The sequence below is a fragment of the Lithobates pipiens genome, unplaced genomic scaffold (assembly GCF_037356315.1).
Source record: "Lithobates pipiens isolate NorthernLeopardFrog02 unplaced genomic scaffold, aLitPip1_a1.2 Scaffold_8, whole genome shotgun sequence".
Taxonomy (NCBI): domain Eukaryota; kingdom Metazoa; phylum Chordata; class Amphibia; order Anura; family Ranidae; genus Lithobates; species Lithobates pipiens.
Genome location: NW_027507903.1, coordinates 486,714,678 through 486,729,559, shown reverse-complemented (window position 1 = coordinate 486,729,559; position 14,882 = coordinate 486,714,678). Strand labels below are relative to the sequence as shown.

The following is a 14,882-nucleotide window of genomic DNA, read 5'->3' as shown; positions in this document are numbered from 1 at the left end:
CGACTATTCGTCCAATAATATCATTGTGTGCATCATTGCTCAGTCTGCTCTCTCCTCCTGTCAGCACATGCAGTGCAGTACTTATTGGTTGTAAATGCTGCCCCGTCCTGCCTTTGTCTCATTGCTGCAATGCAGGGTATGACATGAGGCAATACAATTTTAATGTACACATGATGACTGTATTTTTCTTTTTGCTTGGAGTTCAGCTACAATTTTATATAAAAGAGTTTTATCGTTTTCTCATATGTCAATAACTTTATCTTGTATTTCATTTTTCATTTTACATCTTAATGTAGATTTTTTCGTTGATCATCTGTCATGTCTTTTGGTGTCAGGTTAATGTATTTTGCTGTTATTAGTCGTGTGTGTGTGATGGATTTATGCATTTTATACTACTACGGTAATCATTTTTTTTGTCACTTTTGCACTTTGTCAGTATTATTACCCCCTCTCATTTGAGCAGAGGGATTTTCTTAGTACAGTTAGATTTAGCATACTGTATTTGTGTGAGTGTAGTGAGGAGGAAAAGGAGATGTGAAGGGGAAGTGGGACGGAGATGCTGCCAATAAGGCTCATCTCAAGTGAAATTTAAGAATCAGGGTAGATTTTCAACCCTGTACAATTGATCTTCCTCCAGTGAGTGGTAGATTGGAGTGGTCTGCTTCTGTCGCTCTACCATATCTGAGATGGATTTCTGTTCTAAAAAAAAAATCTGCTTTGACATTACCAGCATGTGATTCCCTACTCCAGGCCTAGGACACTCTCTTTCTGTTACTCTCCTTGTGCTCTACTCAACTTCTTTGATTCTGGCAGTCTTCTTCTTCATCCCTATTATTCTACCAGGCTCCTACTCACAGTCCCCCACTGTTTTATGTCTCCACCAGCATCGTACTCCATACTTACCACACTCATATTACTCTTTAATTCACCCTCTGCACAACTATAACTCACAACTATAACAACTATAACTGCCAGCCTTCTACTCTACTCATTTGACACCACTGAGTTATTAGTCCCCCATTCCACTCCTTTGGGTTACCAGCTCCTTAATCCACTTCTGCGGTTACCAGCCACCTACTCTGCTCCTGTGAGTTACCAACTACCTACTCCAGCCCTGTGAGGTACCAACCAGCTACTCCAACCCTGGGAAGTGCCAGCTTCCACTCCACTCCTTTGAGTTACCAGCTCCCTAATCCATTGCCTGTGAGTTACCAGCCACCTACTCTATCTCTGTGAGGTACCAGACCCCTACTTTCCTCCAGTGATATACCAGCCCCCTTCTCAGCCCCTGTGAGGTACCAGCCATTTACTCCACCTATGTTATGTACCAGCCCTCTACTCCACCCCTGTGAGGTACCAGCCCTCTACTCCATCCCTGTTTGATACCAGCCCTCTACTCCACTCCTGTGAGGTACCAACCCTCTACTCCACCCCTGTGAGGTACCAACCCTCTACTCCATCCCTGTGAGGTAATACATTTTTACTCCATCCCTGTGAGATTCCACCTCCCTTTTCAACCCCTTTGAGGTACGAGCGCTTTACTCCACCCCTGTGAGGTACCAGCCCTCTACTCCATCCCTGTGAAGTATCAACTATCTACTACACCCCTGTGAAGTCCAGCCCCCTAATATACTATGTGAGTTACCAGCCACCTACTCCATTTTTGTGAGTTACCAGTTCCTTACTTTACTCCTCTGACTCTATTATTCCCTACCCTACTCCACTTATTTGACTCAATCGAAAGGTTGGAGAGACATTCCTTTAATAGACAGTGTGGATATTTGCCGCCATAAAGAAATGAGTTAGAGTAGAGTCACTAGATACTCAGACAACAGATATTTTAAGGAAAGAGAAGATATTTTCTACTATTCCATCATTGTTGGTGAATGCATATCTTCAATGTTTTCTGTGCAGGGAAGAATCGGCCAGACGAATCCCTCCCAGACATCTCCCGGACTAACAGCTACACAGATGATATGGATGCCATGAGCGAGGAGAGCCCCTTGCAACGGGTCACTGACCTCTCACAGTAAGAACCTCTACACTGGCAGCAGGCTGAAATCTTATCAAGACCACTCCAACCAAAAAGTGATATTTCAGTTGCAGGTTTGAGGGGTAAAGCTGAGTCTCTGCTGCCTTTTATATCTCTTGGAGACTCCAGTGGTGAGATCTTTCCACCTCTTTTCTAGGTTCCTGCTCATCTCAAGGTGCTCTTATTCTTCCTGTTTAACTAACATAAAATAGTAACCTCTAAAAGTGGTAAGCATGCAGACCTTCTGTAGTCCCCGAGTGATATGAAAAACTGGTGTTTTAACATTCCAGGATGTATCAAACTGAAATATCAGTTTTTGATGGACTGACCTCCTAAAGTTAACCTGTGTTTTGATAAGGTAGGACAAACATCAAGTTTACTTACCTAGTACCCTACCCAGCAGCACAGACTCACCTTTTCTTCATTGCTGCTTCATTCAGATGCCAACGCAAATAGGAATATTCAGTACTTCAAGATATGGGGAGCATGTGATCATCTTCATCCCCCATGGGAGAGCCTTGGTTCTTGGCCAGTTAGGGGAGGTTTTCCCCATCTTTGTTTTCTCTTTACTCCCTACGTGAGCAATGCACAGGTTCACTTTAGGGGCAGAATTTGTTGTTCTGTAAGAACTGCTTTAAAGCAGTGTGGCTGGCTTCCACACATACAAATTGAAAAGTTCAATACCTAAATAGAAATACTCAATAAACAATAAGTTTGGTGAATTGTTTAACTGCACAGTGCGGTTTTTCTGCCTCTGCTTAAAACGTATGCTGGCCAAACAAATAGCCATACAGTTGTACACTCACCCCTGAAAGGACCAGCTGAATTGCCCCAAGTTCCTTTTCTAGATTAATGCAGCAGCAGCCAAGCACACAGCAACAGTCACTCTTCAGGCTCAGTAAACAGTCTACAAATTGCTTTTCTTTAAAAAAAAATGCTAAATAACTGTAATAGGGTGTAGGGAGCCGCAGGATACTCCAGAAACCTTGAGCAAAAAAAACAAAAGGACACGTTGTAGGTACAGTCCCTTCAGTGGTGGCCCAAGAATGGACAATACTGAGACACCATATGCAATAACCCAGGCCAGGCAAGCTTTAGCCTTAATGTACCGGGGGTTGCAGAAGCAGCAGCCACCAGAATCCTGCTCCCGGGTCTGTACTCACTGTGTCCCTGGATACTTGGATGCCACCTTCCAATATCTGACAGACCTTTAAGACTGAATCCTCAGCAAAATCCCTTGTAAAGGTGCAGCAAATCTCAGCATGTAGGTACCCCAGCTCAGGCAGAATTTCAGCTGGGCTGCCTGGAGGGGCAGCAGCCCTTCAGGCTGGGGACTTCTTTCCTGAAAAAAACAGGGTTGCCTCAGTTCCCTGACTATTTATGCACTCCCAGCCACCTACTGGACACCCACTCCCAGGGATTGGCTGAGACAATATAAATATTTGGGTGGCAGATTTTCTTTTCCAGCCCACTGTATTCTGGAATCCTTCAGAAGACAGGGAAAAACAATCAAACCTGTAACCAGTGGAACCCAGAACAGCCCAAACCAATCACAACCTGCTCCACTGATTACAGGGGAGCCAAACAGAATTAAATTTACCTAATTTTCCTAGTAACCTATGTGAGAAGGTGATACGCAATCATGAGACATAAAATAATTTCAATTAAAGAATCACATGAAGGGAAACCCAAGAATGCTGAAATGTGATTGCTTGTCTCTTCTGTTTCATATTAAGAAATAAAAGGTAGTTTGCACCCGTGGTGCTTCTTATCTTCCAAATATCCTTCTGTCACTGCACTTCATTTAGAATATTCCATGAAAAAGTTTAAAAAAGCACAAATTTGAAATTGGGACTCATCCATACCTCTCAGTCTGAATAAATGTATGGCCAGCATGGCAGATAAGAGAAGACTGCTTTCATGCAAGGAAATTTTACATTTTTACTTTAACATGCTAGAGAGCTTTTCTGTCTACAGAATTAGTTTGCTTCTTACTGCTTTTGGTGTCTGTTATATGAGTTTTTCTCTGTGCCCATCCTTGTCTGTATAACGGTTATGCTTTGTCTTCCCCAACAGCTCAATGGGCAGGTGAGGATGTGTGTGGGTAGAGGTGTATAAAAATGGATGAAACGGTAGCTGCACTACATGAATATATTGTTATAAAATGAAAAGCTCTGGACCAAAGACACAGGATTTCTATAATTGCCCCGGCCTGCTTATTATTACTAATATTGAATTTTTAAATCCATTTTTATACATGTGCCCCTGCATGCTTGAGTGCGATTGTGCCTCCCAAGTGTGCATGCTTTGGATGAATGATTCAAAAGTACATATCCTTCTATGTTTAAGAGCAATTTGACTTTGCAACATGAATACAATAAACCCTTCGGCACCAAAGTTTACACTCTAATCGCTTTACCTGCTTTTTCTTCTAAGCTGGCCTTAGAAGGTTTTTTTTTTTTTTTCATTGTCTGAATGAAAAAAACGAACAGATTCCTCCATTCACATTAACAAGGTGGATGGAGAAATGGAGACACTGTATTCTGATAGCGGCTTACGCTGCTGTCAGAAATACACCGATCCGCCATTGTAGTCTGTTCGCTGTTGGCTGCATGCAGTTGCTGATCAAGAAAAGTTTTTCAGCATTCTCCTTCAACGGGAGTTGATCAAACTTCTCTCAAGCAGAGACGGCCACACACTGTTTGAAATTCAGCCAGTCCTTGCTGAACTGACCACATTTCGAGCTGCCTACATCTTTATTCTGTCTGAGAAAAATGCTCATTGTTATTTCAGATTCTGTCTTGTAATTACCAGAAAACCAGCTCTCACAGCAGTGACTTGGCTCTACCTTTCACAATGCATGAACAAAGCTACTAGTTACTGAAAAATCTATTGCAGTATACCATAAAAATCTTTGGTATTTTTATTTATATGTGCAGAATTCAGTAGTGTATATTATGTGGGTCTGGGTCTGATCCCCTGAGTGTACATAATGTGTACATAATGTGTGGATGTTCTCCCCTGAATGTACACACTGCGTGGGTGTTTTTTTCAGAATGTACAAGCTGTGTGTGTGTACTTCTCTAAGTGTTGTGTGGGTGTACTTACATGTGTGTACATCCGGGATGTGCAGTGAGATCAGTGGCTGGTAAGGCACTGGCTAGTATCAGAGCCAGATACACACAGGTCACATACACCGCGATCGTTAGAGCGAGAGCAATGATTCTAGCACTAGACCTCCTCTCTAACTCTAAACATGTAACCTATAAACGTTTTTAAAGTGGTTGTAAACCCTTACAAACCACTTTGACCTACAGGTAAGCCTAGGTTAAGGCTTACCTGTAGGTCCAAGAAATATCTCCTAAACCTACACAGAGATATTTACAAAAAGAGAGGCACCGCTGTCTACAGCGGCACACAGGAGCACTATCGGCGTTAGCAACATGCCGCCACTAGCGTCGATATGCCGTTAGTGGCAGCTCCCGTGCGAATGCGCGGGAGTGACGTGATCGCTGCTCCGGCAATGTGAGTGGCCGGAGCAGCGATACCTGGAAGAAGATGGATACTCCGGACTACAGGGGACAGCGGTGACATCGCTGGCTCCTGTGTCAGGTAAGTGACACATAATGGGCTACTATGCGGTGCATAGTAGCCCATTATGCTTTACCTTTGCAGGGAAACAAGAAGTAAACTCATCAGGGCTTATTTCCTCTTTAAAGCATCTCCTATGGAGATTTATAAGTACTAAAGTTTGGCGCCATTCCACAATTGTGCGCAATTTTAACCACTTAACCACTTCAGCCCTGGAAGAATTTACCCCCTTCCTGACCAGAGCACTTTTTGCGATTCGGCACTGCGTCGCTTTAACTGACAATTGCGCAGTTGTGCGACGTGGCTCCCAAACAAAATTGACGTCCTTTTTTTCCCACCAATAGAGCTTTCTTTTGGGATGTATTTGATCACCCCTGCGGTTTTTATTTTTTGCGCTATAAACAAAAAAAGAGCGGCAATTTTGAAAAAAAACGCATTATTTTTTACATTTTTTTAAATATACCAAAATATTTTTGGTATAAAAAAAAATCGCAATAAGCATTTATTGATTGGTTTGCGCAAAAGTTATAGCGTTTACAAAATAGGGGATAGTTTTATGGTATTTTTATTAATTTTATTAATTTTTTTTTTTTTTAGTATTGGCAGGGATCAGCGATTTTTATCGTGACTGCGACATTATGGCGGACACATGGGACATTTTTGACAAATTTTTGGGACCATTGTCATTTATACAGCAATCAGTGCTATACAAATGCACTGATTCCTGTGTAAATGACACTGGCAGTGAAGGAGTTAACTGCAAGGGGGCAATGTAAGGGTTAAGTGTGTCCTGGGGGGTGTTTCTAACTGTGGGGGGCTATGTGTGACATGTCACTGATCTCAGCTCCTGATCACAGGGACCAGAGTTCAGTGAAACTGTCACTAGGCAATACAGGGAGATGCTTGTTTACATTAGCATCTCCCCGCTCTTCCTCTCTGTGAGGTGATTGCGGGTATCCCCGCGGCGAATCAAGTCCGCGGGACCCGTGACCCAACTTACGGACGTGCACACTGGCCGTCTCTTAAAGGGCCACGTACAGGTACGTTAGTTTTCCTGTACGAGCCCTTCTGCCAACGTATATCGGAGTGAGGCGGTCGGCAGGCGCTTAACCACTTGCCGCCCGCCCTATTACAAATTGATGGCGGCAAAGTGGTTTCATAATCCTAACCGGACGTCATATGACGTGATTAGGATTATGAGCCGCTGCGCGCCCCCGGGGGCGCGCATCGCGGCGATCGTTGTTGCGGGGTGTCAGTCTGACACCCGGCAACTACGATCTCGGTAAAGAGTCTCCGACGGAGACTCTTTACCATGTGATCAGCCGTGTCCAATCACGGCTGATCACAGTGTAAATGGGAAGAGCAGGTGATCGGCTTTCCCTCACTCGCGTCTGTCAGACGCGAGTAGAGGAGAGCCGATCGGCTGCTCCTCTGACAGGGGGGGTCTGTGCTGATCGATTATCAGCACAGCCCCCCCGAGGATGCCCACACTGGACCACCAGGGACACCACTAGACCACCAGGGAAAAGGTAATAAAAATCCATAATCCTCCCTAGACCACCAGGGTGCCAGTCAGCACAATGGGTGCCAATCAGTGCCCATAATGGATGCCAATCAGTGGCCACAATGGGCATCACTGATTGGCATGCATTATTGTTTGGCACTGATTGGCATCCATTACTATAACACCGATGCCGCCTATGAGTGCCCACCTGTGCCGCCTATGAGTGCCCACCTGTGCCGCCTGAGTGCCCACCTGTGCCGCCTGAGTGCCCACCTGTGCCGCCTATGAGTGCCCACCTGTGCCGCCTATCCATGCCCACCTGTGCCGCCTATCTATGCCCACCTGTGCCGCCTATCTATGCCCACCTGTGCCGCCTATCCATGCCCACCTGTGCCGCCTATCCATGCCCATCTGTGCCACCCATCCGTGCCGCCCATCCGTGCCAGCTATCAGTGCCAATTTGTGCCACCTATCAGTGCCACATTGGTGCCCATCAGTGCCACCTTATCAGTGCCCATCAGTGTAGCCCCATCAGTGCCCATCAGTGAAGGAGAAAACTTACTTATTTACAAAGTTTTGAAACTGAAACAAAAAAAAACATTTTTTTTTTCAAAATTTTCGGTATTTTTTTATTTGTAGCGCAAAAAATAAAAACCGTAGAGGTGATCAAATACCACCAAAAGAAAGCTCTATTTGTGGGAAAAAAATGATAAAAAATTCATTTGGGTACAGTGTAGCATGACCGCGCAATTGTCATTCAAAGTGCGACAGCGCTGAAAGCTCAAAATTGGTCTGGGCAGGAAGGTGTTTAAGTGCCCGGTATTGAAGTGGTTAAGGACCAGGCCTATTTTGCAAACTTGCTGTTTACAAGTTAAAATCTTTTTTTTTTGCTAGAAACTTAGAACTCCCCATCAGTGCAACGTTTCACATGCCTGACAAAGGGGTCCTGCGTGGCTCCAAAACATTCCACTGATTCTCCTGTGATATGATCTTTCTGCAGTAAAAGTTTTGAACTGCAACTGAAGATCCATGGTGTGCGGGCGAATATGTGTACTGATACTGTGTGGGTGTACTCCTCTGAGTGGACATACTGTGTGGGTATACTCCTCTGAGTGCACAAACTGTGTGGGTATACTCCTCTGAGTGCACAAACTGTGTGGGTGTACTCCTCTGAGTGGACATACTGTGTGGGTGTACTCCTCTGAGTGGACATACTGTGTGGGTGTACTCCTCTGAGTGCACATACTGTGTGGGTGTACTCCTCTGAGTGGACATACTGTGTGGGTGTACTCCTCTGAGTGGATATACTGTGTGGGTATACTCCTCTGAGTGGACATACTGTGTGGGTGTACTCCTCTGAGTGGATGTACCATGTGGATGTACTCTTCTGAGTGGATGTACCGTGTGGGTGTACTCCTCTGAGTGGATGTACCGTGTGGGTGTACTCCTCTGAGTGGATGTACCGTGTGGGTGTACTCCTCTGAGTGGATGTACCGTGTGGGTGTACTCCTCTGAGTGGATGTACCCTGTGGGTGTACTCCTCTGAGTGGATGTACCGTGTGGGCGTACTCCTCTGAGTGGACATACTGGGGCGGATTTACTAAAACTTGAGAGTGCAAAATCTGGTGCAGCTATACATAGAAACCAATCAGCTTCCATTTTTTTTTTTTTTGTCAAAGCTTAACTGAACAAACAAAATTTGTCCTTTCTGGTCTAATGTAACCCACTTTATCAGTACCTGCTTTAACTTTCCAAACATTTGTAATCCGAAGTGGTGTATATTTTTCAAAAAGTTGGGTATCTGTATTTCAATATGTAAATTTGTTTATGCCTAATGCACCCGTGGACGCTACTTTGTTTCTACTCGTTACCCTCGGGAAGTAAACAAGGGTTTGTCTTTTGGCAACATGGATTGTATTTGTTTCATTGGATTGTTGTCTATGCTGCACTTGCTTGTTTCTAATGTTTAGCACCCATAAACATCAAAGCAATTTGACATGCAATTTGACATATCAAATCGCATGCCAAATGGCAGCCTATTGCCAGAAACTGCAGTTTGTGGTCCCGCACCGATTTCAAACCCACCTTCAGTGTAAAATGGAGTTTAACCACTTAAGCCCTGGACCAATTTGAAGCCAAAGGACCAAGCCCCTTTTTGCGATTCGGCACTGCGTCGCTTTAACTGACAATTGCGCGGTCGTGCGACGTGGCTCCCAAACAAAATTGGCGTCCCTTTTTTCCCCACAAATAGAGCTTTCTTTTGGTGGTATTTGATCACCTCTGCAGTTTTTATTTTTTGCGCTATAAACAAAAATAGAGCGACAATTTTGAAAAAAATTCAATATTTTTTACTTTTTGCTATAATAAATATCCCCAAAAAATATATAAAAAAAACTTATTTTTTCCTCAGTTTAGGCTGATACATATTCTTCTACATATTTTTGGTAATAAAAATTGAAATTAGCGATTATTGATTGGTTTGCGCAAAGGTTATAACGTTTATAAAATAGGGGAGAGTTTTAGTTTAGCATTTTTATTAATATTTTTTTTTTTACTAGTAATGGTGGTGATCAGCGATTTTTATTGTGACTGCGACATTATGGCGGACACATCGGACATTTTTGACACATTTTTGGGACCATTGTCATTTATACAGCAATCAGTGCTATTTAAATGCACTGATTCATGTGTAAATTACACTGGCAGTGAAGGAGTTAACCACTAGGGGGCAGTGTAGGTGTTATGTATGACGTTATGTGTTTTTTTTATTGTAAGGGGCGTGGCCTGGCATGTGATGTCACTGATCGTCTTTCCCTATAAAAGGGAACAGACAATCGGTGACAGCCACAGTAGGAAGCACAGGGAGAGGTTTGTTTATACAGACCTTTCCTCGTTCTTCAGCTCTGTGACCCGATCGCGGGACACCAGCGGCGATCGGGTCTGCTGGTCCCACGGCCACGGAGCTCAGGACCGGTGTTCTGGCAGATAGTGTCCTGCCATCATATAGCGTCCGCCCCGTACTGCGCATGCGCAGTACGGGGCAAAAGAAGCTTGGCAAAATCTCTGAAGCTGAACGGTGCCTGCGCCGTGAATGGAGGTGGTAGCCCCACCATCCAAGCGGACATAGGGCTGTGAAAATTAGACGGCCCCTCGCGGGCGAGCTTTGCTCGCCACGCTTCGGGCTCAGCCTTGCTGCGCTTGGCTCTTTTTTATTCCTACTCTATGTCCACTTGGATGGTGGGGCTAGAACCTGGACTCACGGTGCAGGCGCCGTTCATCCTCGGCTATTTTTCGGAATCTGTGTTGCTGTGTACTGCGCATGCGCAGTACACAGCGGACACTATCTGATGGGGGACCTTATATGATGGGACACCGGGTCGGGAGCGTGCCGCCGGCGGCGCGCTCCCGACCCACGGCTGGGCACTTAAAAAGCAACGTACAGGTACGTGCTTGTGCCCAGCCGTGCCAATCTGCCGACGTCTATGTGCAGGACGCGGTCCTTAAGTGGTTAAAAAGAACAAAAAAAGCTTAACTGAACAAGCTGAAGTTAGAAACTGATTGGCAGCTGCACCAGATTTTGCGCTCTCCAGTTTTATTAAATCAACCTCAGTGTGTAGGTGTAGTCCTCTGAGTGTACAAGCTGTGTGGTATATTCCACTGAGTTTACATGATGTTCGGGTGTAAGCCTATGAGTATACTCCTTGTGTAAATGCTGTGTGGGTGTGCTCCTCTGAGTGGACATACAATGCCTTGAAAAAGTATTCATACCCCTTGACATTTTCAGAATTTTGTCATTTTACAACCAAAAACTTAAATGTATTATTTGGGTTTTTAATGTGATAGACCAACACAAAGTGGCACATAATCGTGAAGTGGAAGGAAAATGATAAATGGTTTTAAATTTTTTTTACAAATAAATATCTGAAAAGTGTGGCATGCATTTGTATTCTCTGATACCCCTAACTAAAATCTAGTAGAGCCAATTGCCTTCAGAAGTTACCTAATTAGTAAATGGAGTCCTCGTGTGTGTAATTTAATCTCAGTATTAGGGATGAGATCGGTGTTCGACTCGAACATCGGCCGTTCGTCTGTTCGGCGAATTCAGAACTTTGTGGACCGTTCGCACCAAATTTGTGTGGCGCTCATGGCCCACAATGCACTACGCCATCGCAGTGCATTGCTGGCTCATGATTGGCCAAGCATGCACTGTGACCCCACATGCTTGGCCAATCACAGCGCCGGCAGTGAGGAAAGACATAATTGGGCACAGGCCGGATGCCTGTGGCCAATTATAGCTCAGGGGGTTTAGTACACACCCCACGCTATATAAGGCTGCCAGCGCGTATGTTCCAGTGTGCAGGGAAAGAGCAAGATAGGCAGGGACAGTGTTCTTTTCTCAGGCATCTGCAGGAGTTAAAGTGGGTGTTGTGTGCCTCCAGCACAGTATACACCTGTATCTACTCTTTATTGCTGGTGTTCTCTAATACAGGCATCTGCAGGAGTTAGTGGGTGTTGTGTGCCTCCAGCACAGTATACACCTGTATCTACCCTTTTATGCTGGTGTTCTCTAATACAGGCATCTGCAGGAGTTAAAGTGGGTGTTGTGTGCCTCCAGCACAGTATACACCTGAAGATACCCCTTATTGCTGATGTTGTCTGTTACATATCTTGCATATTACCCTTTAAAATTAGCACTTTTGATTTCCAACGTTCAAGTCCCATAGACTTTAATAGGGTTCTAAAGTTCGTAGGAATTTTTGGTCCATTCGAAGGTTCTAGTGTGAACTGAACCGGGGGTTGTTCATCTCATCCCTACTCAGTATAAATTCAGCTGTTCTGTGAAGCCCTCAGAGGATTGTGAGAGAAACTTAGTGAACAAACAGCATCATGAAAACCACAGAACACACCAGACAGGTCGGGATAAGGTTGTGGAGAAGTTTAAAGCAGGGTTAGGTTATAAAAAAATATTCCAAGCTTTGAACATCTCCCAGAGCACTGTTCAATCCATCATCCGAAAATTGAGAGTATGGCACAGCATCAAACCTACCCAAGACATGGGCATCCACCTAAACTGACAAACCGAGTAAGGCGAGCATTAATCAGAGAAGCAGCCAAGAGGCCCAATGCTAACTCTGGAGGAGCTGCAGAGATCCACAGCTCAGGTGGAAGAATCTGTCCACAGGACAACTATTAGTTGTGCACTCCACAAATCTGGACTTTATGGAAGAGTGGCAAGAAGAAAGCCATTATTAAAAGACAGCTACACAAAGTCCTGTTTGCAGTCTGCGAGAAGCCATGTGGGGGACACAGGAAACATGTGAAAGAAGGTGCTCTGGTCAGATGAGACCAAATTTGAACTTTTTGGACTAAAAGCAAAACGCTATGTGTGGCGGAAAACTAACACTGCACATCACCCTGAACATACCATCCCCACCGTGAAACATGGTGGTGGCAGCATCATGTTGTGGGGATGCTTTTCTTCAGCAGGGACAGCTGGTCAGAGTTGATGAGGAGATGGATGGAGCCAAATACAGGGCAATCTTAGAAGAAAACCCCTTGGAGACTACAAAAGACTTGAGACTGGAGCGGAGGTTCACCTTCATGCAGAACAATGACCCTAAACATACAGCCAGACCTACAATGGAATGGTTTAGATCAAAGCATATTCATGTGTTAGAATGGCCCAATCAAAGTCCAGACCTAAATCCAATTGAGAATCTGTGGCTAGAAATTTGCTCTTCACAGATGCTCTCCATCCAATCTGACAGAGCTTGAGCTATTTTGCAAAGAAGAATGGGCAAAAATGTCACTCTCTAGATGTGCAAAGCTGTCAGAGACATCCCCTTGCAGCTGTAATTGCAGTGGAAGGTGGTTCTACAAAGTATTGATTTAGGGGGGCTGAATAAAAATGCACGCCACACTTTTCACATATTTATTTGTAAAACATTTTGAAAACTTTTTATGATTTTTCTTCCACTTCACAATTATGTGCCACTTTGTGCTGGTCTATCACATACATTCCCAATAAAATACATTTATGTTTTTTGGTTGTAACATGACAAAATGTGGGAAATTTCAAGGGGTATGAATACGTTTTCAAGGCACTGTACTGTACTATGTGGGTATTCTCCTCTGAGTGGACATGCTATATGGGTGTACTCTGAGTGCACATGTTGTGTGGGTGTACTCTGAGTGCACATGTTGTGTGGGTGTACTCTGAGTGGCCATGTTGTGTGGGTGTACTCTGAGTGGCCATGTTGTGTGGGTGTACTCTGAGTGCACATGTTGTGTGGGTGTACTCTGAGTGCACATGTTGTGTGGGTGTACTCTGAGTGCACATGTTGTGTGGGTGTACTCTGAGTGCACATGTTGTGTGGGTGTACTCTGAGTGCATATGTTGTGTGGGTGTACTCTGGGTGCACATGTTGTGTGGGTGTCTTCTGTGTGCATATGCTTTGTGGTTGTACTCCTCTAAATGGACATGCTGTGGGGTTGTACTCTTCTGAATGTACACCCTCTGAGTATACATGCAGTGTACGAATAGTCCTCTGAGTATCTGTGTTGAGTCAGTGTGTTTGCTCAATGTTTAGAGTCCTGAATTATTTGTGAACCGTCACACTCTTTCCCGCAGGTTGACAGAAGCTCACAGGACAGCAGTGAAGGTCATGAGGAGAATGCAGTATTTTGTTGCGCGCAGAAAATTCCAGGTACCAAAAATAATTTTTCTTCAGAAACCAACCATCAGTAACAACTTTTCTTAACTGGGATGCCCCCAGGGTTTAAGAGCATCAAAGAAATAGGCTTTCATTTATTCACTATGGCTTTGCACATGTGTTTGTGCTGAGGGTGCGCACCTCTAGCATGGAGGCTAAGGTTTCACCAGCAGTTCCTGGTCTCTGAGTAACAATTGGATGGCGGTAAGACTGGCTCCTGACCACCTGTTCACTGTGATAGACATCTAAATAACTGTGGGGTTGATTTACTTAAACCGGAGAGTACAAAACCTGGTGCAGCTCTGCATAGGACCTGATCAGGTTCCAAGTTTTATTGTCAAAGTTTAACTGCACAAGCTGAAGTTAGAAGCTGATTGGCTACCAGGCACAACACCACCAGATTTTGTACTATTCAGTGTTAGTAAATCAACTCCCATATCTAGATCTAAAGAAGATGGTACTGTCGGACTGCAATACCTGTGACTGAGTTTACATTAATCTCACTAGCCGCAATAAGTTAATAAAGTTCCTACCCGTTTCTATAAGTCTATCCGTGTATCTGACTATAAAGGATGAACTCAAAGGATGTAGCTGACAATAATCTGCTAGGCGTTATTTATACTTTTCTAAATAGAAAACTAGGCATGAGGGTAAATGGAAAAGTTGTATCATCTGCCTGTAATCTTTTTCTGACCACTTCATCCACCCTCCCAGCAAGCTCGGAAGCCATACGACGTCCGGGACGTTATTGAACAATATTCCCAGGGACACCTGAATATGATGGTGCGCATCAAGGAACTGCAGAGAAGGTAAAGGATTCAAAGATCCATTCAGAGGGTGTTTATATTCAGAGGGCTCAGAATCCTGACCCGGGGACAGAGGGGGGGGGGGGGGCAATGGAAAATTCAGGGTCACAATCTACAAAACGTGAGAGTGGAAACAACACTATTTCACAGTGAGAAAGATAAATCACCAGGTATTATAAATATCATTATTGTTGTGGATTTATTTAAAGATTTTTTTATATATTTATTTTAGCTTT

General features: G+C 44.3%; 1 protein-coding gene across 2 annotated transcripts in view; it reads left to right on the top strand.

Moving 5' to 3' along the window:
* Positions 1-14,882, top strand: part of LOC143960401 (potassium voltage-gated channel subfamily KQT member 1-like) — a 136,497-nt gene that overhangs the window by 105,109 nt on the left and 16,506 nt on the right. For both annotated transcript variants that reach the window (XM_077468985.1, XM_077468984.1), the window contains 3 exons: positions 1,915-2,029; positions 13,759-13,834; positions 14,555-14,649. In XM_077468985.1, the coding sequence (XP_077325111.1) occupies positions 1,915-2,029; positions 13,759-13,834; positions 14,555-14,649 (286 nt within the window). The remainder of the gene's footprint in view (positions 1-1,914; positions 2,030-13,758; positions 13,835-14,554; positions 14,650-14,882) is intronic.